Here is a 24,401-nt window from a genome sequence, read left to right on the forward strand (position 1 = left end):
CTTATTTAGCTCTAAATCCCCTTGACTTTGGCCCAAGCCCCATTTCCTCATGTTGCTGTGGAGATGAAAAGGCAGCTTGCCATGGTCCTACCTGTCTGTGAAGCCTCCCACCCCTTCTCCCTGTCCCCTCCATTATCCTCCATTATGTTTTATGATTCCTGTGGCACTGACATTTGGGCTTATCTTTTTTCCTTAAGAGACAGAGTTCTTGGTACAAGTAGCTTTCAAGGCTGCACCCAGCATCATCTCCATAAGAGGAACACGTGGAAAGCTCTTGTGAAATGATTGTGCTTCAGTTATCTAGCAGACAAGAGTGGAGGTGCTAAGTTTATAGGTACTCAAAAAGAGGCTGGCCCTAGTAGTTCAGGCCTGTAACCACAGCTGCTTGGGAGGTTGGGGGCTAAGATCAAGGCCTGCCTGAGCTATAGAGGGAGCGTAAGGCCAACCCAGGTAACGTAGTAAGGGCCTGTCTTGAAATAAAATATACAAAAGTGGGGGAGCGGGTAGGGGCTAGGGATATAACTCAGTGGTAGAGTACTTCCCTAGCATGTGAAAAGCTCTAGGTTCAAACCCTAGTACCACAAATAAATCTATATTTAAATAAATAAATAGATAAATAAGGGCCACTGTATGGTTGTATGGTATTTGAGCTTTGTCCTAGTTAGTGTTAACTGTCTACTTCACACAGCCTCGAGTCACCCAAGAAGGGAGTCTCAACTGGGGGATTTCCCAGATCAGATTGGCCTGTGGGCTTATCTGTGGGGATTGTCTTAATTGTTAGTTAATGTAAGAGGGCCCGGCCCACTGTGGGAAGCACTATTTCCTGGGCAGGTGGTCCTGGGCTGTATAAGAAAGCTGGCTAAGCATGAGCCTGTGAGTGAGCCAGCAAGCAGTGTGCCTCCATGGTTTCTGCTTGAAGATCCTACTTGAGTTACTGTCCTGACTTCTGTCAATGAAAGACTATGACCTGGAACTGTAAACCAAATAAATCCTTTTGTCTCCTAAGTTGTTTTTGTTGAGAATGTTTTATCACAGCAACAGAAAGGTAACTAGAGAAAGCTTTATACGGCCGGAATGTTCATCTTCTATCCAGAACCTGGAATGCAGTCCACAGGCCCCACCTTCACCCTTTGACTTTATTTCATACTTATAGATTAGAGACACCAGACCTTCAAAACAATGATCAGGAAGAGGATACATTGTCACGTTTCTAGTATAAGCTTTCTGTCAAGAGGTGTGAGTGTGGACACACTGGTGTGCCTACTGGAAGGACTGACCTCGCTCCATACTGGGTTGGTGCTCAGGCATTGATTGGGATGGAGCCTGGCATGGCCTTCAAGCTCTCCTTTGCCCACTGTTCTGATATTTTTAGCCAGTTCTCTTAGTTATCCATGGCTGACGTTTATTAGGAAGTGCTGGAAACAATGTCAGTTTTAAATATCGAGGTTGATGAGAATCTAGGAAGTCTCTAGTCATGTCACTGGCCGATTCACTGGCCTAGTATGTATTGGGAGGAAGAGGAGGTGGTATGCCAGCTTAATGACTTTTGAAAAACATTAATTCCAGACTAATCTCCCAGGGCTGTTCTTAAACATGACTTCAGAGTGTCCTAAAGGCCTCTAAAGATGCTCAAAATGACCCCTACTTAGAGAGGCACCCTAAGGCTTAGAAAGTAATTCCTAGAAAGCCATATCCTTGGTTAAGTTCTTGTCACAAGAATGCAGATGTTCCCTGGAGAGCACATCATGGCTCAGTTATTGCTTTTCTCCCAGAGAGAGGAAGACACCAGCACAGATGGCATGACTGTCCTTTCGAGAAGATGGGAAACAGTGAGAGAGGGCAGAGGAAATGGTAAAAACATCCTTCATTTTAGGATAGTAATGGCTTCCTAAATTAGGTTTCAGTGGACAGGGCCATTGGTCACTTATGATCGGGGACTGACAGATTTTGAGGGCTTGTGAGCTGGGCTTTGGAGTTGGGCAAAGTTATGCTCCATGCCTGGTGCAGCTGGGTGACTCTTGGAGGTTCTGTTATTAGGCTTGGAGACTTTCTGCGGCTTGTGTGCAGAAGATGCTTCAAGGATAGTCACTGCAGGGTATTGCAATCTAGAATCTATCTGGATTACTGACAGTTCTAGAGTCGAACTAAACTAGATTCTGACTAGATTTTGACTTTTGAAGCAGACTTGTCTCTTACAGTCTTTCTGGATGAGCCTTGGCACCTGAGGTTAGACCAAAGTAAGGATTCAGTCCGAGTGCTGACTGTCCTCATTTTCCATTCTCAAACAAACTAGTAGACATCTCATGGCAGCTGTGATAGAAAGTTGTACAGCCTGGCCATGGCTGGGTACCTAAATGATCACAGAAATAGCATTCTGCCATTCAGTGCCTGGCAAAATGTTCTTAAATCTAGACAAAAGTCTACTGGCACGAGCTATGAGAACGACTTTGCTACTGTGTGAAATTGTTGGAGTCATACCCGACTAGTGCTGGCCGCTGCTCCAGGCGGGAGCACCTCACCATCTGTTCCCTAGCCCCTGCTTAGCCTGCTTTCTTAAGCAACACAGGCCCACCAGCCCAGGGGTGGCACCACCCACAGTGGGCTGGGCCCTCCCACATCACTCATCAAGAAGATGCCCTTCAGACATGGCCACAGGCCAGTCCAATAGAGGCAGTTCTCCAATTGAGGCTGCTTCAACCCGGGTGTGTCAAGCTGACACTAAAGCTATCCAGCACAGGTAGCTACTGAATGTGATACAGTGTTATGGTGCTTATTATCACTAGAGGAGAACAAACTGAGTGATGTGTGGACATAGACAGAAACTCTGAGTAGGGAAGCAAAGGGAGTCACATCCATTAGATTGTGACAACCAGAGCTATCTCCTTTTTGCCTTGTTCTTTGTTTATCCTGTCAGAGTTCTTGGTGGGTTTGAATGACTGTCCCTATGCTGGGCTGATGCACACATCTGTTTATTGAGACAGTCTGATGTAGCTCAGACTGGCCCTGACCTTGTTATGAAGCTGAATCTGGCCTTGAACTCCTGATCCCCTGGCTTCCACCTCCCTAGTGCTGGGATTACAGATGTATGCCACCAAGCCAAGCTTTGGTGTGTCCGTTTGAATGTGGACTCTTGTATGAGTCTTAAATTACTCTTCATAGGCCCAAGGATAAATACAAGGAGGCTATGATTTGGATTAAGTTCCCACCGGACCTATATTAAAAGCTTACTTCCCAGTCCATGGAGATATTGGGAGCCTTTTTATTTTTATAATTATTTTAATTGAATTTTTGTGTATTTCATATAAAACATCTTAATGATCTTTATACCCCCTCCCCATCTGTACCCCCCCATAGCCCCCCACCAGATTTAATGCATTCTGTCATTTATATTAAGGCCTATTGAGTCAAGTTGGTACACCCAGACATCCTTCAGTCCCAGGTCATCCACTGGGGTATAGTCAGCCTATCTAGAGTTTCTCCCTTAAAGAAGCTCAGCTCTCCTTCACCCAGCAGTAATCAGCTGCCAATAGTTCTCTGGCTAAGACAGGGGTCTGTTGCCCATTTCCCTAGCTCTATGCTGGGTTTTTGTCTGCTTCAGTTTGCATGGGTCTTGTGACACCATTGCTATAAATTCATCTGAGTGAGGTCCCAGGAGGCTATAAGACTCTGTTTCCATATGGTTATGCATCTCCTCCACTGGCTGTTACAGTCTTTCCACCCCCATGTTGTGGAGCCTGTAAGAGATGGGACCTGGGTCTGGGTGTGATGGCACACTTATTTAATCCTAGCACTTGGAGGAAGAGGCAGGCAGATCTTTGTGAGATCAAGGCCAGACTAGTCTACTTAGTGAGTTCTAGGCCAACTGGAGTTACAGGGAGACCCTGTGTTAAAAAAAAAACAAACCCCGTAAGAGATGGGGCCTAATGGGAGGGCTTAGGTCACTAAGGGTCTGCCCTAGGAGGGGACAGTGGGACTCCTTTCTTTTCCTCCCTCTCTTGCTTCCTGACCACCATGAAGTGAGCTTTGTCTACCACAGGCTCCCACACGGAGGGGCCTCACCACAGATCCAAGAACAGTGGGCCAATTGATCATAGACAGAAACTCCTAAAACTGTGAGACAAAAGAAAGCTTTCCTCTTTATAAAATGATTATCTCAAATATTTTGTAATAGTGACAGAAAATTGATTAACATGAGGACGTAGCAGGGAACTAAAGTGAATATGTTTATAGATGGTTTTTTTTTCTATCATTTTCTGGCTTAGGTGACTATATTGATTGAGTCCCACTAACCAACATTATTCAGGTCTTGGGGTCTCACATTTCAGGATGTCTGTCAAGAATGGACTCTGGAAACTAACTGCAAAGAACAGTGTTATTTGCATTATTTTTTCACTGATTTTCTTCCCAGGAAGACACCCACACACACACAGGAGCTTCCCTTTTGAGGGTTGGAATATCTTGGTTCGCTTCTACACAGCTTTTGGTTAGTGTGAGATACCGATTCCCAGGAATGATTCCTGCTGAAATTTCTTGTAGGCAGAGAATAGTGAAAGAGAAAAATCATAATGAAAAGCAGCTATGGTTCATTTCCAGCATCCAGGAAATGATCGGTGTGAGGTCCCTGAAGCTCACAGGTGGCTTCCCCGTGATTCCCCCTCACAGAACTGCAGGATGGAGTTGGGAGGGATGCTTTGTGGATTTTAGCCAATGCACATCATCTAATGCCTTGTTTTGTCTCCAGAATGAGCAACCTTCTCTAACTCTTCACAATCAGATTTATCCTCACTATTCATGCTGTGAATTCCCCCGACAGTCCTTTTTTGTTGCAGTGGGGCAAGATTGGGAGGGAAAATGAGGTGTGTGTTAGAATCATTTGTGTTCATTCCATTCAGTAGTTTCATTCAGTATTAAAAATCACATGCTAACCCATGTATGTGTCCTCGTGAAAAGTCTCCTCCCCTTCCTCTATGAACTTCCAAATGCCCTTCTCTTAATGTATTTAAGGTTTTTTCTTTTTCCCTTAGGTTAATTTTATTTTCTGAAAGTGCCTTGTGTCACCGAATAGTCATTTTATCATCCAAACTAGCTGACATTTTGACTGTTGCAACTGTTACATGAATATTTAGCACTTGTTGACATGATCGTGCACTGAGCATCAGTCATGCAGTGAGCTGAGAGATTTTGTTAGACAAAATGTTATGTATTGGTTCTGTGATTTCGAAAAATCAAGAAAGTTTTTAGGACTTCATAACTGAAGATACTTCTGTAGCCCAGCTGGTCTGGAATTCACTATGTAGACTAGACAGGTTTTGATCTCACAGAGATCTGTCCACCTGTCTCCCAGGTGCTGGGTTTAAAGGCATGCACCCCACACCTAGCTGCCATAGTACTTCTCAAAGAACTTTTTTTTTTTCTTCTGGAACCATTTTTTTAATTTTAAAAATTAAAAAATTAGGTATATACACATAAAAGCAGAGCTTTGTCCCTCCTTTAGGCTGGTGATGACCTTGGTTTGTTTTCTCTGTGGAGATGAACACTTCTGTTGCCTCACTTTGGACGTAGTGGACATTCTTCGTAATCATAAGGATAAGGCTGTTCTTCTCAGAGGACTTTTAAAGCTTGTCCAATTTAACATCCCAAATCACTAAGAACTTATTTAGTGTTCAAAAGCCCTTGGGGAATATGTGCAATTACCCATTTGTTTTTCTTGCCTTGGCATGTCTGTATAATCAAGGCAGGGAATGTTGAGAGTTGATTTTAATTTGCTTCCCATTTGGTTTAAATTTACCACCCACAGTTATCCAAAATACAGAAAAGCTTGTGGGACTGGTATGTTTGTTTCCCCTGTCACGCCGTAAGGATGTGCAAACACGACTTCACTTAGTCTTTAGGATCAGACAGATTGAATGTCATTTACTTTTTTGCTAACAATATCAGTGAACATTCAGAAAATTACTCTCCCAACCTGCCACCGCTGTCAAGTTGATAGTTGCGATGTTTGCATAGTTGACCACCCACTGAAGCCAAGGCATGTGAAACTGCTGTCCACTAAAACGGGCCTGAAGGTCACGTGGGACCCACCCAAAGATGCTACCCGTAGACCTGTGGAGCATTACAACATTGCCTATGGGAAGTCACTGAAAAGTCTTAAGTACATCAAGGTGAATGCGGAGACAAACTCCTTCCTTATTGAGGATGTGGGTAAGTGACCTATGCTCTTGTTCCCACTCAGAGTTAACTATGTGCCAACATTTGCAGCTATGTTCTTAGGATGAGTGCTTGTGAGACAGAGTATGGCTGGGCTAGAGGTATCTGGGTTCTTTGGAAATCAGCAGCCAAGTTCTGAGACTCTAGTCTTGAGGCTCTGACTGGAGGCCTCACCATGAGGCCCCTTGGTTCGTATTGTTCCAGGTTTCTTGTCAAGACACTTAAAGTATTTCTCTCCCTAAAATTAAACAGAATTTTTAGTTTCTAAATGTGCTTTGGAAAGTATATTGATCATTGTTTTGACCTATAGAAAAATTATAGACTATTAGACAATTTAGTAGACAATTCTGGAAATTTCCCACCTATAAATCTTTTAATAATTAAGTACAATTGACCCCTGAACAACTTTGGTTTGAACTGTGTGGGTGGGTCCTCTTAAATGTGGATTTTCTTTTTTGGATATTTGTGACAATTTGAAAAAACCTGTTGAAGGACTGTACTTAGAGATACGAAAAATAAGGACAAATTGGGCATGTCGTAAATTTTTAAAATATATGCATATATATTTTATCATTTGTTACCACAGTGTAATACACAGATATGTTTAAAAAGTTAAAACCTATCAGAACCTATTCATGGAAACACTTAGAATCTGTACAATGCACTGTCCTGGTTAGCCTTAATTGCCAGCTTGATGTAGCCTAGAGTCATCTGAGAGGAGGGACCTCAATTGAGGAATTTCCTAGATCAGATTGGCTTTTAGGCTTGTCTGTGAGGGATTGTATTGATTGTTAATTGATGTAGGAAGGCCCAGCCAACTGTGGGCAGCACTGTCACTGTGCAGGTGGTCCTGGGCTGTATAAGAACACCAGGCATGCATGAGCAAACCAGAAGTCCAGCTAGAGTGTGAGCCAGCAAGCAGCATCCTCCATGTCTGCTTCAAGCTCCTGCTTGAGTTCCTGCCCTTAGCTCCCTCAATGATGGACTGTGATCTGATAGTGTAAGCCAAATAAATCCTTTCCTCTAAGTTGCTTTTGGTGAGAGTGTTTTATCAAAGCAACAGAAATGAAACTAGAACAGCACCCTTTGTCTTCTAGAGGAATTTAAACAAAGGTGAAACTTCAGCAATGTCGCACACCCAAAGAAAGTGAACTGAGTAACTGCAGCTCTGTGAAACCTCAGCTCCTTCTGTGGCTTGCGTTGTACTGTGAAACCCCACTGTGTGACACTCATTACTTCTGTGTGAGCAGTTCATTTACCCAGTAACTGCATCTCAGAAAAAGTGATTTTGGGGGCTAGAGAGATGGCTCAGCAGTTAAAAGCACTGGCTGCTCTTTCAGAGGACTCAGGTTCAAGTCCCAGCACCCAGATGTCAGCTAACTCCAGTTCCAGGGGATCCGATGCCTTTTTCTGACCTACACAGGCATTGCACAACACAGGTGCACTTGCATACATGTAGGCAATACACTCATACACATAAAAATAATAAATAGAATAGTGTAAATTTTTTTTTTAAATTGGGGCCTGGAAAGATGGCTCAGCAGTTAAGAGCACTGACTGCTCTTACAGAGGACCTGGGTTTGATTCCCAGCACTCACATGGAGGCTAACAACCATCTAAAATTCCAGTTCCAGGGATCCAATACTTTCTTCTGACCTCCTCAGGCATTACACAACATTAGTATAATTATATACATGCAGACAATACACTCTTTAAATTGGGGCCTGGAAAGATGGCTCAGCGGTTAAGAGCACTGACTGCTCTTACAGAGGACCTGGGTTTGATTCCCAGCACTCACATGGAGGCTAACAACCATCTAAAATTCCAGTTCCAGGGATCCAATACTTTCTTCTGACCTCCTCAGGCATTACACAACATTAGTATAATTATATACATGCAGACAATACACTCATACACATAAAATTAAAAAATAAAATATTTTTATTTTTATGAGATGCAACTACTGTAACTTAAAATTTGTTACCAGAGGTGCAGAAAACATCAATAAGCAATTAAATACTCCAGCAAAAAAAAGTTATTGACCATGCATTTAGAAACACCATGTTTAAAGCTAGGCATGGTGGCTCAAACTTTTAGTCCCTGCACTCGGGAAGCAGAGGCAGGCAGATCTTTGTCAGTCATGAGTGTTCCACTTTGTTTCTCCATTGCTGTGACAAAACACTCTGACCAAAACCAACGTGGAGAGGAAAGGGCTTGTTTTATCTTACATCTCCCTGGGTCACAGTTCATCGGTCATGAGTTTTCCACTTTGTTTCTCCATTGCTGTAACAAAACACTCTGACCAAAACCAACTTGGAGAGGAAAGGGCTTGTTTTATCTTACATCTCCCTGGGTCACAGTTCATCAGGGAGTCTAAGGTAGGTTCACCTGGAGGCAGGAGCTGAAGCACAGGCTATGGAGGGATGCTGCTTACAAGCTTGCTCCTCTGGCCCCTGCTCAACCTGCTTTCTTATATAACATAGGCCCACCTGCCCAGGGGTGGCACCACCCACAGTGGGCTGGGCCCTCCCACATCACTCAATAATGAAGAAAATGCCCTACAGACATGGCCACAGGTCAGTCCAATGGAGGCAGTTCCCCAACTGAGGCTTTCTCAACCCAGGTGTGCCAGGTTGACACTAAAGCTATCCAGCACAATGAGGAAGCTACAGACTCAGCTAGAGAAAACCAGAAGTCCTTCATGCCATGTTAAAGTCTGATCCAGGCATAAATCCCAGTCCACCCCTCAGCATCGATGAGCTTGCTATTCACTGATCTTATGTCTTTTTTTTTTTTTTTAACCTCCTGCATGGTACAATTGCACTCTCTGGATAACTGAAAGAAAGTGCATAAAATGGACATTGAACAGGCCAGCCTCCCTTCCTCCTGGCTTAGCTAAACACACATTTCTATGAATCACTGTACCCAGCTCCAGTCCAGCTGTGAGGTTAAATGGAGATTTGATCGGACCAAGCCATGAGCAGGGCCTTGTTTTCTCAAATATTGGGTTGTTATGATTGCTGCAGAGAGGGAAAACACATGAAACAGAGCTGTACCATTCACTAAACAAATAACGTCTCCCAAGCAACTTTCTGATGAGTTAACTGAATGGGAGGCAGAGGCATGTGGATCCCATTGCTGTGGAAATACCGATGAGCCCAGAGTGAAGGAACCCTGGCATTGCAGGATTCCGTGTTCTCTTGAGACCTGGAACGTTTCTCCATTAACTGGGCAAGTTGTGCCAAACCCCAAATACCACCAGGCCCTGCCACAGACAGACAGAAGTCACACCAGCCTGAGTACAGCAGGTGTCCCAGATGGCGGCTATTCAGCCAAGGATCCCTGGCTTTTGACTTGAGAACAGAATGAGGTTCTATTTAAAGGAGTGCCATTATCATGAGCATTTTTGACAGAACAAACTCTCCCACTCCAGCCCTTTGTTTCTTACCACGCTAGCAGACTTTCATCTCTTCAAGGAGTTTGTGCTTTCACTTACCTGTCACAGAGAATAGTTTGTTTTGAGGAAAACTAATGCCGTTATGTTTTATTTTTGAAAGCTGTGAGTTTGGGAGCATTTTCTTTGTGACATGACTTCTTGGTTTCCTTTTTCCTGACAACTTCAGGAACTCAGCCAAGGAGACTTCTGCTACTTGACCTTGACCCTGAGACCAAAGTAAAAAAGTAAACTCTAGTTATTTCAAGATTAGCATTTTCAAGAATCTGGGAAATATTTTTCTAGCTTTTTTGGTTGTTGTTGAAGTATTCAAAAACCACATGGAGATATAGCCTGGGGAATATTTTGCTGTGAAAAAGAAAATTCTACAAAGCTTTATGTAGTGCAATAAATACTTCCATGTGCTATATTTTATGAGTTTCATTGATATTTCTCCCCCCACCAGGATATCTCCATTTGGAGCTTCAATGTGGAAATATTATTGTAGTTTCTGACAGATGTTCAACTACTGATTATGTAGGAACTCAGTGAACTGTGAGTTCCTAATTCCTTCACTGAATTCACATTTCAAACCTTAAAGTCTTTTATTATCAACTTCTTAGGATTCCAGGCTTTTTACGCTTGCTCTGCACTTTGTAAAATAAAGTTTGTGTTCTTTGGGTTAGCCGTGTTTCAGTTGCACGAGAGAACATTAGTGATTTTAGTAAAAACCAAGAGAAAGCTACCGTTCGACTTGCCATTTAATTCAGGTTTTTATATTTAGTCATTACTGGTATAAGAAAGATGAGTAGTGAATCGACGTGTAGGTTCCTGGAGATTTGAGATGGTGGCTTGTTGTGAACCATGTGTTTCAGAGCCAGGGGTGGTGTACTTTGTGCTGGTTACCGCAGAAAACCACAGTGGAGTGAGCCGCCCGGTTTACAGAGCTGAGAGCCCACCCGGTAAGTCTGACCTGCAATGGGAGGCTGTCCTTTGTTACTTAGATTAGGAGCACTCCCTCCTTGCTTCTTCATGCCAATATAATCATAAAATTATTGGTCCAGTGAGATGGCTCAGCGAGTAAAGGTGTTTTCCATCAAGCCTGAAGAGCTGGGTTCAATCCCCACGTGGTTGGAGGAGAGAACCAACTTCTGCAATAATCCTCTGACCTCCATACCCACACCATGGAGCTCATGCCCCTCAACAAATAAATACCTGTAGTTTAAAAAATTAAGAATTAGAATTATTAAGTGATTCCTGCTGAACAAGAATATTCTAGACATATACAAGACTAAAGATTTTGAAAAACTAGGAGAGACTTTCCCCATTTTGAGAGTGGTTTCGATGTAGTTTGTTAACATTTTGTCTGAAGTCTTTCAAGGTTGCTAGACCAACCATGTGCAAGGACACATGTATGTCTCTAATGCTTAGATGTAGAGTCACTCAGCACCTGGACAGATCCTTCAGAAGCCTGTTGAAAGCTCACTGCTATTCACTGTAGATGTACTGAACTACAGGAAATCCCACAGACCTTGTTTCTAACTATCCAGTTGCATTTCCCTGATTTAGGAGGTGAATGGATCAAGATTGATGGTTTTCCCATTAAGGGTCCAGGACCATTTAATGAGACCGCCACAGGTACTGCTTGCTTACTTGGTTCATGTCTTCATTGACGCACCGTTTCTCCAGAGGGCTGTGCTCTGTCACACACATGTGCTCACAAACTTTCACCTCACCCCCATTGCTAAACTAACACACGTGCTTCATGGTCTTGGTCAGTGTGCTTCACGCCTGACAGTCCAGACAGCAGCTGGTGTTGCTGTGGCCTCTTGTTCCTTTCCGTCTTCATGTGGACAGCATCTGTGTTTACATCTGGACGCTGTCACTTGCTAACAAACAAGTATGGTGGTTGAGATGGCAGAAATGGCCTGATTAGGAACTTCACAACCTGTGAATGACAGAAATGACTGGAATGTACAATACAGTGGCTATCTTTGGCTACTGTGCGGCTTTAAGTCTCGTACGCTTTCGCTTTGAGATATTTTGTGATCTCCTAGATAACCTGCCTTCCATCTCTGCTCCATATTTGTCTGTCTGTCTGTTTTATCACGTGGACATTGATGTTGTCTGGTTACACTATTTTATTGAGAGAAACGTTCCTGTTTCTTGTGAGCTGTTTCTGTAATACATCTAATTGATGGTGAAAAAGAATGCAGTTATTTCAGAGTGTGGTCGGGCAGTGGCCCAAGGGCAATAGGGGAAGGAGCTATGCTTTATTTTTGTTTAAGCATATGGATCTAGTGTTATTATTCAGAGAAAGGTGAGTATGTTGAAGCTAATGACTGTAAGATGCTTCTCAAATCAGTTTTGCTGGTACAGAGTGTTGACGAAGTCTTTTTTATATGAAAAGGGTTTAAAAAAACAAAAACAGAACAGCAAAGGAAACTGGCTGTGGGAAAGGTACACTGTTCTTCCTGAGATATGCTGGGCTGGAGGTAGCTTCGGGGTGTCGAAATGGAAATGTTTTGTGAGTGGAGATGAGGGCTGGAAGTTGGAAGAGGGAAGAAACAGACGTGGATTTGGGAGTGATGCTACAGAGAGAGTTAAAGTAGAGAGGATACAGGAGTAGGAGAGGAGGGCACTGAGGATGCAAACTTGGCAAACACTCATGGTACAGAAATTCCTTTATCTGCTGAGTATATGTTCCAAGATCCAAGTGGATGCCTGAAATCACAAATAGTACCAAACTCTGAACATACCACACTGTGCTGGATAGCTTTAGTGTTAGCTTGACACACCTGGGTTGAGGGAGCCTCAATGGGGGAATTTCCTCTATTGGACTGGCCTATGGCCATGTCTGTGGGGCATCTTCTTGATTGTTGTGTGATGTGGGAGGGCCCACCCCACTGTGGGTGGTGCCACCGCTGGGCAGGTGGGCCTATGTTGCATAAGAAAGCAGGCTGAGCAGGGGTCAGGGGAACAAGCCAGTAAGCAGCATTCCTCAATGGCCTGTGCTCCAGGGTCCTGCCCTGGAGTTCCTGCTTTGGGCTCCCTGATAAACTGTGACCTGGGAGATATAGATAAAATAAACCCTTTCCTCCCCAAGTTGGTATTGGTCAGAGTGTTTTGTCACAGCAGTGGAGAAATAGACTAGGACACACACTTTCCTCTTTAAGTACACACCTACTGTCATTTAAAACTCATACATTGGGCACAATAAGAATTTAACAGTAATTTTAATGAAATAAAACAGTTATAAGAACTACAGTGAAAGTTGTGAATGCTGTTTCCTGCCTCTTTTAATGTAACTTACTGTGCTGTAGTCATCCTTCTCAGGATATGAGACAGTACCATGTGCAGGTGATTAGATGCAGTAATGCAAATTAGGCATTGTGAGACAGATGGAGGCTACCAGGGGTGTGGAGATTTTACTTGAACAAAAGCACAGAGATATTTGCAATAACCAGTTTGATGACCCAGAAAGTTACTAGATGACTAGCAAGAGGGTAGCATATACACCATAGATACACTGGACAAAGGCACGATCATGTCTTGGGCAGGATGGAGTAGAACAGTATAAAATTTCATCACATTTTGCAGAACAGTGTACAATTTATTATAAATTACTTATTTCTGGAATTTTCTATGTATTGTTTTTGGGCTACAGTTTGCTACAGGTGACTGAATCTTGGGAAGTGAAACTTTGGATGAAGGGGGTCTACTGCACACCTAAGATATGTGCAAAGCAGGAAACAATGTTTATTTCAGATGTGTTTGTTCCCGAGAACACACATGTAATCATATATTAGCAAACATTGTACTGACAGCTCTATACGCCTTATATTTGAATATTATATTTGTACTTTTTTTCATTTTCTACTCTTCTTGGCAAAATTTTCTTAATAATATTAGTTTTAGAACTAGGAATTTCTTGCTTTTCTGTAGATAATTAATTTCTTATGCCATCTTTAATAGAAGTGTATGAGTATGGTTGTATGTGTATATACACACACATGTACACATATACACATACAACACATATATGAGTGTTTGTGCATGTGCGTGTGCATGTGTGTGTGTGTGTGTGTGTGTGTGTGTGTGTCCTGCCTGAGAGTTGCAGAAATCTCAGAGCTTTGGGATTGAGAAAGTCATGTTCCAACTTGGTTTTATGCACTGTGACATTATTTAGCCCGTTTTGCAGGAGCCATAGCTCTGATGGCAAAATCTCCCTGCTACAATACAGGATACCCATTTGTCCTACATGAGTAAAAGGTACTAGATTTCTAGCTGATCTTGAGCATATAAAATAGGGCAGAACTCAAAAAACCAAATAAAACAACCCATGGTGTTGAAAGAAACATAGACTCAGTTTACAGTGGCCTAAGAAAGAAATGCTCCATCTCATTGTTAATGACAAAAATGAAGAAGTATCAGAAATTATCCACAAGTGATTGACATGCATCTATATCTTTTGTTGAGACTTGAAAAAACACACGCACATTGTAGATGGCACACATCTTCATTCAAAGGAAAGCATTAAAACAATGCAACATCAGCCTCAGCATCTGGCAAGAGACCTAGTGGGGCTGATTGGTGTTTTGACTGATGGCATCTGAGTTCTGCCAGGACTCTGCTGGAACGAGGGGAGAATCCATTCTTTTATCTGCTGAAAACAAGGGTTTTTATTCAAATTCCAGAAGGCCTCTTATTTTAACTTTTTATTTTATTTTTTTATTGAATTTGTGTATATTTCATACAGGACATCTCAATCAATCTTAATCATCTTTATATTCCCTTCCACTGGTATCCTCCCATAGGCTCCCCCTCCCCCAGAATTCATACATTCTGTTGTTTGTCTTATGGTCTATTGTGTGAAGTTAGTGTTCCCAGACATCCCTTAGTGCAAGTTCATCTACTGAGGTCCAGTCAGCCTATCTAGAGTCTCTCGCTTTAGGAAGATCAGCTCTTCCTCACCCAGCAGTAATCAGTTGCCAATATTTCTTCAGCTAAGATTGGGGTCAGCTGTCCATTTGCCTGGTTCTGTGCTGGGTTTTTGTCTGCTTGGGCTTACATTGGTCCTATGCATGCTGTCAGCATTGGTGTTCATGTGAGCAGGGTCCCAGGAGCTTATAGGACTCTGTTTCCATATGGTCATGCACCTCCTCCCTGGCTCTTACAATCTTTCCACCCCCTCTTCTGAAATGGTCCCTGAGCCCTGGGTGGGTAAAGTTTAATATAGGAGTCCTGTTCAAGGACCAGCATTCTGCAAACTCTTACTCTCTACACTTGGCCATTTGTGACCTTTTGTGTTCCTGGCCCTCTGCTGCATGAGGGAGCTTCATTAATGAGAATTGAGATATTCATTATTGTCTTCTTTACCCCTTGTTCTATGTTCTGTGAGCCTTAGGTATAGAGGTTGCATTGTAGATGTGCCACTTAGACGTCAGCAATTCACAGACAATGTCTGCGTGTGACCATTGTGGTACTCTGTAATAGTCTCTGTCTGTTACAAAAGAAGCTTCTTTGATGAGTGGTGACTGGGATATTTGTCTGTAAATATAAGGATACATATTTTGCACATAGTAAGAAATTACATTAGTCTAGGGATGTGACAATTTTGGGGTTTTTTTCTAAGATCTATGACTTCTCCAGTCATATGTATTTGACTGTGTTTACAGTACCACACATGAGTTTCCTCCCATTGAGTGGGCGTTTAGTCCAATTAGTAGCTGTTGATTACCCCCAAGATGAGAGTGTGCTACTGCTCCAATGTCATATGCTGTGCAGGTCACCGATGTGGTTATTTGGTCTTGGAGCTAGTGTTGGACCATTGATTAATGTTTTCCCTTAGTAGCCTCACAGCACTTTCCAAAGCTATGAGAGCTAGTCTTCAGGGGAAGTGGCTTCCAGGTCAGTTCCAGCTCCACTGCTCCAAATCCTGTGTCCAAAGTATGTCCTGTCTTCAGCAGTAGAGTCTTACCTTCAATATCTGGGAGGCAATCAAGGGTTGTGGCAATAGCCTGTGTAATTTTGGGAGTCTCTTGGACCACCCTGGTCAACAACTCAAAGGAAGGTTTCTCCTGTCTGGTACTGTTTCTTGTTATGTAGCCTTTAGCTATACACATATAGAGATATTGTATGTGTAATTTGTCATTAAATTGTTGGACTAATATGATTTCCTCAGGTTTCTTACACTAGTTAGGCATTATTTATCTCTCCCTGTCTAACCCTTGCATCATGACTTCCCCATTTAAAAGGTACCTTTTCCCCCATTTCTCCCTTGATAATACCAGTCTCCTGTATTGGGCTCCTTCTTTCCCTTTATCCCCAAAGTTCTTTGTATAGCCCTCCCTCCCCCCTCCCATTTAAATACCTTCATTTTGTCCATTTTTCCCTTAGTAACATCTGTCTCCTACTGTTTTCCTTGCTCAGGTTCCAGAAGGCCTCTTTTTCTGCCTTAGACATATCTGGTCCAAATATTCTTTACCCATAGAACTTTACTTATTTAATGTATTCCTTCAAGTGCCTGTGGTTTGTAGGCCCTTGTACTCTTTAGCATGAGAAACAAGCTAGGCAAAGGCTCACCGGAATGAATGAAACTTACATGCTAACTGAGAAGGAAAACAAGTAAGCAGGTAAGCAAGTCCCAATACATATAACCTACCAGCTTGCTAGGCCTGCCACACTGCCACACCAGAGGACTGGTGCAACAGACATCTATTTCCAGTGGTTTTGGATGATAGAAGTCTAAGAACAAAGTGTGGGCAGGTTTGGATTCCCCTGAGAATTCTCTCCCTGGCTTGCAGCGGGCCTCCGTCTCCTCTGTCCTCATAGAGCTTCCCCTCCCTGAGTATGTATCTCATACAGGAAAGCATCTGACTGTCCACATTCCCGCTTTCTAAAAGGACACCTTTTAGAAAGTCGGTTGGATCAGGGCCCACTCTCATGACCTCGTTTAAACGTAATCACCGCTTTAAAGACCTTATACTCAAATATAGACCCATTCTGAGGTCCTGGGGTTAAGATTTCCACATGAATTTTTTTTTTTTTTTGGTCTTTTTGAGACAGGGTCTCCCTGTAGTCACAGCTGACCTGGAACTCATATGGAGACCAGGCTGGCTTCCATCCTACAGAGATCTGCTAGCCTCTGCCTCCCAAGTGTGGGGATGACAGGCGTGTGCTACCACACCCAGCTCAATATATGAATTTTGAGAGGATGTAATTAAAGAATCACAATGTAAGGTTGAATAAATAAAAAGCCTGATGATAAGATGGTGTTGAGCTGAGATGGTGAAGCAACAGGAGGAGAATGTGAGAAAGTCCTAGAGGTCAGACAGGACTCAAGTGACTATCAGTCTGGTCACTCATCAGAATATGGAAAGTCTGGGCTCAGAAATGACAGACTAAGCGAAAAACACAGTTCCTGGGCAGAAGCCTGGGCTTCTTTCCACCAATCAGAAATTTTTCCATGTGCTTTATGCAGAACTGCTTTCGTTGGGATATAAACCGTAACATTCTCTTCTGCCCCTAGGGAAGAGCTGTCACAAGCCTGTTCCTTTATTGGCATAGCCATAGCTGTCTTTTTACCAGGCTTCCTTTTCACTCACTGTCCCGCCCTTTTCTGGGTCTGGCTCTGGGGTAACCGGGTCAGATAGATCAGGCCCCAGGAGTCAGGACAGGGCCAGGTCCCAACTTCGCTAGTGAGTAGCACACAGACAACTCAGCTGGGCCAGTTGTTCTGCGTTTGCCAAAATTTCATCTTGGGACCCACAGTAGATCCTGGTTAATTTTAGTGCAGAGTATGCACGTATCTATTTTTAATAATTCTTACAGCTTTCTAAAAATATAGTCTGATTTTTTCTCATTTGTGGAGTTAAATTAGATCTAGTACTGAAACAAAGTGAGTTTTGCTTTGAGTTTCCTTTGCATTATATTTTAGTTGGTGAAAGCTGTTCGTGTTTTCAATAATAGTTTGGACTCAAGTTGAGGGCTGTGTGCACCATTCTGCCTTAGCCATGCTGGACAGTGTTAGTGTCAACTTGACACCTGGGTTGAGGGAGCCTCAACTTGGGAATTGCTTCCATTGAACTGGCCTGTGGCCATGTCTGTGGGGCATTTTCTTGATTGTTGAGTGATGTGGGAGGGTCCAGCCCACTGTGGGTGGTGCCACCCCTGAGCAGGTGGGCCTGTATTATATAAGAAAGCAGGTTGAGCAGGGGTCAAGGGAGCAAGTCAGTTAGCAGAGTTCCTCCATGGCCTGTGCTCCTGCTCCTGCTTCCAGGTTCCTGCCCTGAATTCCTACCTTGGGCTCCCTCAGAGATGAACTGTGACCCTGGAGACATAAGCTGAATAAACCCTTTCCTCCCCAAGTTGGTATTGGTCAGAGAATTTGTCACAGCAATGGAGAAACAAGTTAGAACATTTATCCATTGCCGCCAGCACTGTACCCAGCTATTCTCTTCCTTGCTTTGGCCACTGGCCTCCAGATTGTTCCCTCAATCCAGGAACATGAAGGCACTTGGTTGCTGTCATGTCATTACACACCAGGCATCCAGGACCATGTCGGCTTCCATGACAACAGCCTATTTGCTGTTCCTTCCTCTTAGTTTCTGTCACCCCTTCTTACTCACAGAGCTAGAGTCAGGCTAGAGTTGCTCTCTTCACAATCTGGAGTTCTGAAGTCTCCTGTGGGGGGCAGGCATTTCATTCTTCTGTCCCCCCACCATGAACTTGTCAGGTGAGAACTCTGCAGGCTTTCCCCCTTGGCAGAGTCCAGAGCTGCCCCTGGCTTGTTTCTTCTTTGCTTCAACCCAGCCGCACATGCCTGCAGCTCCCCTCTCTGAGCTGCCTCACTTGCCAGAATCCACCTGCTGCCCCTTCTCTAATGGCTAATGGCTGGTCTGTGGGAGAGAAATAAAGAGCAAAGATGACCTATGTCATTTTAACTGTCATGACTGTATCCCAGTCTGGGCCTTCGGTGCTGCTTAGCAATGATTTTTATCTGTCCTTACATGGTTACTTTCCTCTCTTCCAAGATGGCTGCTACCAAAGCTCCCTTCCTGGCCCATGTTCTCCTCTCTTCTAGCTTCCTGCTTCCCTGGGGATAAAGGTGAAGAAGTGAAATGACATCCTTCTCTTCCTTGGGTGACTTCCAACTCCCCTTCTCTTTCTAAGGACAGTCGAGCCACCTCTTCCCTTGAGGGCTGGTTTCATTCTCAGAATGTCTTTAAGAGCACAGTGGGACCCCAGGACAAGTTTGGGGTCAGATTTATCTTTGGAACCTCTTCTGTGGGAACTTACTACCTGGATCAAAAGGTCACCATATGCTGTTGTACAAATAATTTTGACACCAAAACAATTTAACTATGAAATCACGGTGTTTTAGTTTGTTTCTTCATTGCTAGGACAAAACACTCTGACCACTACCAACTTGGGGAGGAAAGGGTTTATTTATCTTTCATCTCCCGGGTCACAGTTCATCAGGGAGCCCAAGGTAGGAACTCAGGGCAGGAACCTGGAGGCAGGAGCTGGAGCACAGGCCATGGAGGAACGCTGCTTACAGGCTTGCTCCCCTGGTCCCTGCTCAGCCTGCTTTCTTATGCAACACAGGCTCACCTGCCCAGGGGTGGCACCACCCACAGTGGGCTGGGCCCTCCCACATCACTCATCAAGAAGATGCCCCTCAGACATGGCCACAGGCCAGTCTAATAGAGGCAATTCCCCAACTGAGGCTCCCTCAACCCAGATGTGTCAAGTTGACACTAAAGCTATCCAGCACACCATGGAAAACCAGTTTGGCATCTTGCTGTCTTAGCTCTTTTTTTGTTGTTGAAACACAATGTCTGAGGCTGAATAATTTAAAAGAAAAGAGGGGCTTACAGTTCCTGGGGTGTCATGTGAAGGGCTGCTCCTAGGCTGGGAATGGAGTGCCTGAAAGCCAGAGAGGTGAGCTGTGCTTGCCCATGTGGCCTTGAATGAAATGTCCTGGACATATCTCCAGTGGGTTTAATAAAATCCAACACATAGGATGAGATCAGCCTCTCTGGGCCATCGATTACTCTCTGACCCTGTGAATACCAAAGGATTTTCTTTTGATGTCTGCGAGTTGAAAAAAAAAAAAAAAGCAAGCATGGGGCTGTCATGCTTCTGATGAGGTACCTGGAGCTACTATCTAGGACCCCTGCAGAGTCAGGTATTAGTCTGGAAGGAAAGCACTTCCTTTAAAAAAGTTATCAGCCTATTCATAAATAGAAATCGGATTTTCATTGCAATGGATGAAATAAACAAAAAACCAGGCCTTTCATTCCCAGAAAACACACGCATTGCTTTCCACTCTAACCCCAGATCAAGCAAGTGGAGACTTTAGATGAAAACATCCTCAGAGAAGATCAAACTAAACCTTCAAACAGAGACATGATTTTCCTTGGATATTTTTCACTGATATACCTAGTAAGGCTGCCTCTGTGTTGTCCTAAGGGGCCCAGAAGCATCAGCTGATAATTTCAGGAAAGGATTAGGGCTTCCTTTGCTTTTGGTGGCCCTTGTGAACTATCAGGAAGTGTGGCTGAAAACATGCTACCAGATGGATCTGCCACAGCTGTGTGTCTGACTCATTCATTAGGAGCAGAGGGAACCTTCACAGCCATCTGGAGAAGCTAAATGATCCTTTCACACTGTGCTGGACAGAGGGTTGAGGGGGCCAGAGGTAGAGGGAGGGAGAGGGTAGGAATCAAGCCAGCATAAGGAATAGGTGAGCTAGTCTTGGGACGAGCTAACCCGAGCTCCTGTTGCAAGTAGGATGGGATGTTTCAATCAGAATTACATGGATTTTAGCAGCTGGAATTGGTCTCCCAGGTGTGTAGATAAACCACTGTCACTGAAGAGTCAACAGAGATACCAGCCCTGTCTACTCAGTGAGTGACCCAGGGGACACCCCTTTGAAGGTTTGTGACTAGTAAAAATGGGGCATATCTACGCAAGAGCTCTGTGATAATCACAGCAGTGGAAAGGACTTATCACGGCCACACAGTGTTCTCTGCTGTTGTTAATGCACTGCCGTTTGTTGGTGACTTGGCATCTTACTGCCTCAGTCCCACGCAGCAAAACAGACCACAAAGTGATTGTCACTGGCATTGACAAAACCACTGCTGCTGGACTCTGATAGGTTCAATAACAAAGCCAGCTGCTGATTGACAGATTGACCCTGGCAGATATGGAATAATATTTTTTAATTCACAGTGCCAAAACATCATTTGGGTATAGGCATTTTCATATTTGAAAAGATTTTCATTATAAAGGGTTTTTGACCCTGGTCTGTATGCAAGGCCTCGAATGAGCTCTGTGACACACTCAGACTCCAAGGGGAGGGGTACCCACCTAATGAAAGGGATCCCAATTTTGCCATGGCCACTGTGTTAGTCATCTTTCTGTCACTATAACAAATATTCCAGTGTATCACTTTATGAGAAGAAAAGGTTTAGTTTGGCTCACAGTTTTGGAGGTACCAGTTCATGATTGGTTGGTCCTACTGCTTTGGACCTGTAGTGGTAGCCCATCATGATAGGGTGAATGGCAGAACAAAAATGCTCCCTTGTGAACAGGACACCAAGGAGAGAAAAGGAAGACATGGGGATTACATGAATTGCTTTAAAGGCGAGCCTCCGATGACTAAGACCCCCTGCTAAATCTTAGCTCTCAAAGATATTGCTTAAAATTGCCTGGGGCAGAGGATTGATGGGCATCAAAGACCCAATAGCACCAGGCTGGGGACAAATCCTTTACCACATGGACTTTTGGGGGACACTTAAGTTTCAACCTGAAGTTACTACAAACACAAATAGGGTGCTTAGTGTGTGCTGGATAGGATATGGAATTCTTGACATGAATTATATTCCAGAACTTCATATGCTATATACTACCTTTTTTTTTTTTTTTTTTTTTTTTTTTTTTTTTTCATTGAACCTGAAGTTTTTTAGACAAGGCTGCCCTAGAGCTCGCTATATAACCCAGGCTGCCTTGAACTCAGAGAATACTCCAGATCTCAGACTCCCAAGTGCTGGGATTACAGATGTGAGCCACTATACCTGGCTATCATACAATTTTACAGGGGAAGAGACTAAGGTTCAGGGCAAATTCTCACAGTCAGCCATAGTAGTAGACTTGATGTACACACTGGATCTAGAGCCTGGGTAAGCCTGAACTGAAAACCTGCCACAGTCAAGTAGCAGAGAATTATAAAGCATTGTGTTGCGTTTTTGACTTTTTTTTCATGGTAAAAAAAACAGAGTTTGACTCCATACAACTTCAGAAATTTGCCGATTTGCAAAGCTGGCACTACAAATCAGGAGAAACGGCTCAGTCCTACCGAGCGTTCTGGCCTATTGCCAGGTGGTACTTGTTAGTTTGCTGTCTGCTAGGGGACAGTGTATAACTGCCACAGGTCTTCTGTGACCAACCAGCTCTATTACTAGCCTGGTTCTGTTGTACTGATGGAGAGACTGTGTCTTGCCAAGTTTGAAATAAATACACTCAGCCCTTGTGGATGTGAGCCTGATTGCTCTTGGCAGTTTTGACTTCCTGCTTTCAAGATAAAAGACCTACAGAAATTTATTAGAAAATTTCAGAAGGCTTTGGTGAAGCTATCACACACAGTTTAGAGAAAACATTTTAAATAACTTAATAGCAAATGAATTTGAACCACATGGAAGGTTTTCCTGATGTGAGTCAACTTAAGGGAGGCTCCTCAGATGATCTAGGGAAGATGTATGGTGGTATGTAGAATTTAAAATGTTAAAGCAGTTTTTAAAATGCTTGAAAATAAGAGCCTGGAAGGAGAGGTGACTGTGTTAAGGGGTGGCTCCTTACTTCACTTTGAGAGTTTTACCCAGACAGTATGTTCTGTTGTCAAGGGAACAGCCTATAGCCAGAGTCCTCTTCTCCATGGGCTGCCTGCTGGGTAGACCGTCGTTCACTCTGTTTAATGACAGCTGGACAGGGCAGTGTGTGCCCATTCTGCAGGAAACCTGTCCAGCCCCAAATTCCTGTTTCACATTTATGAGCAGAAAGGGCTGGGTAGTTACTGAAAGAGTGTCTGGAAGGGGGGAGTTCCAATGGAAGGGTTGCCTTTGGGATCAGAATAAGTGTATTCACATCCCTATTTGACACTGAACTGCCCAATGATTGCAGTCAGCTCCTTCACCCTTGGAGCCTTGGGTTTCTCATGGAGATGAGAATGCCTTTCCTGTTTACCCCGAGGCTACTATGTGGACAAGCAGGATGGAGAAGGGAGAGGCTACTGCCAACTTTAGAGTTCTAGCTAATGGTCAGGTGTTGGTTACCAGAAGTAGCTTGGCCCCGCTCCTCTCAGCTGTTCTGTGGACTTGGCCTCAGTGTGGAGTGGGTTAGACACAGTTGGTGACTGCTGTTGAGGAGCTGTGCAGTACTTTGGAAGAGCTGTTGTCCCCGCTGTTGGACTGTGTGGCTAATGCTTGGTGGGCCTAATGTTTGACGGGACTAATGTGCATCAGAGCAGGGCTCTGGGATGGGCATCTCAGCCAACAAACCTGTGCCATCTGTGATCAAGCTTCTTGTCCTGAGAACATCACTCTTTCCTCTTCAATGATCACTTTAGGTAATTCCAAGGGAGTATTTTGCTAAGGAGTGCCAGGGTGGCTATCCTGAACAGAGAGAGACCTGCAGCTGTCCTCAAGGACAGAATGGTTCTGGGGACACCGGGTCCCCTCCCAGTTGCTTGACTGGAGAGGACACAGGGATGGAGAAGTGCAGATGGAGAATGCCATTCGACGCGGTGGTGCCTGCTCTCCTGGACTCAGAGGGGAGCCGTGTGCATTGTGTTTTCCTGGTTATTCTGTTGGAGTAAAACAACTGAGAATGTTGTATATTAGGGAAAATACTTGCTGCAGCTTATATGATGTTTTCAGTATCCTTTAATTTTTAAAATATTGTTTGGTCTTTATAAGGCAGGGTCTCCCTGTAGCCCCAGCTGGCCTGGATCTCGCTATGTAGACCAGGCTGGCCTTGAACTCACAGAGATCTACCTGCCTCTGCCTCCTGAGCTGAGATTAAAGGCGTGTGCCAGCACATCTGGCTTAAGAAAGGAGTATCCAGTTACTAATCAGGCAACCCCAGCTGACCCACAAAAGAATGGTCCTTTGCTTAGATCATGACATTGGAACTGGGTCTGACATTTCAGAGTAACCATCTGCAATGGATATTATCACATGTTGGTAAAGCTCACACTAACTCATGGCATTAGCTTTTAGGTCTTAGTTACCTGAGCTTGGAGTTTTCTAGAATAATAAATTAAAAAATTAGTCAGAATTGGGACTGGTGTTAATATAGATGGTAAAAGAAAAATACTCAAAAGTAAAGAGAGATGTTTCTTTGCTTAGCAGCATCCTCAAATGAGAGCCAGAATGTGGCTCACTGTTAGAAATCCACAGCAAGGTCACCACATGATCCATAAACACTTGCTTTTACTGGATACGTATAAACTTTCAACCTATGTGGTGTCCTCCAGGACACACTGCTTTGAGAATGTTACTGACAAGAACATTTCAAGTCAGTTTAGATCTTTGGAAACTGGTTAATTTATCTGTAACAAAGTGACTGGCCACATGGCCAGTGTCTGGTAGGCGTAAGACTTCATGGGAAGGAGAAACAGAGGTTCCAAGCTAAAATCAGTGTGTAGCTCATTAAAGGAAGAAAAGCCATCTTCTCAACGTTACAGTGAAAATGCGTT

General features: G+C 43.7%; 1 protein-coding gene across 1 annotated transcript in view; it reads left to right on the plus strand.

Annotated features, from left to right (window-relative positions):
• The window catches only part of Fndc1 (fibronectin type III domain containing 1), a gene marked incomplete at its 3' end in the record, with an annotated part of 94,656 nt that overhangs the window by 20,279 nt on the left and 49,976 nt on the right, over positions 1-24,401 (plus strand). Inside the window, 3 exon segments of the mRNA XM_008844319.3 lie at positions 6,007-6,201; positions 10,516-10,602; positions 11,210-11,278. Of these exon segments, the coding sequence (XP_008842541.3) occupies positions 6,007-6,201; positions 10,516-10,602; positions 11,210-11,278 (351 nt within the window).

This window comes from Nannospalax galili, unplaced genomic scaffold (genome assembly GCF_000622305.1).
Source record: "Nannospalax galili isolate Female #2095 unplaced genomic scaffold, S.galili_v1.0 scaffold3802, whole genome shotgun sequence".
NCBI classification, from domain to species: Eukaryota; Metazoa; Chordata; class Mammalia; order Rodentia; family Spalacidae; genus Nannospalax; species Nannospalax galili.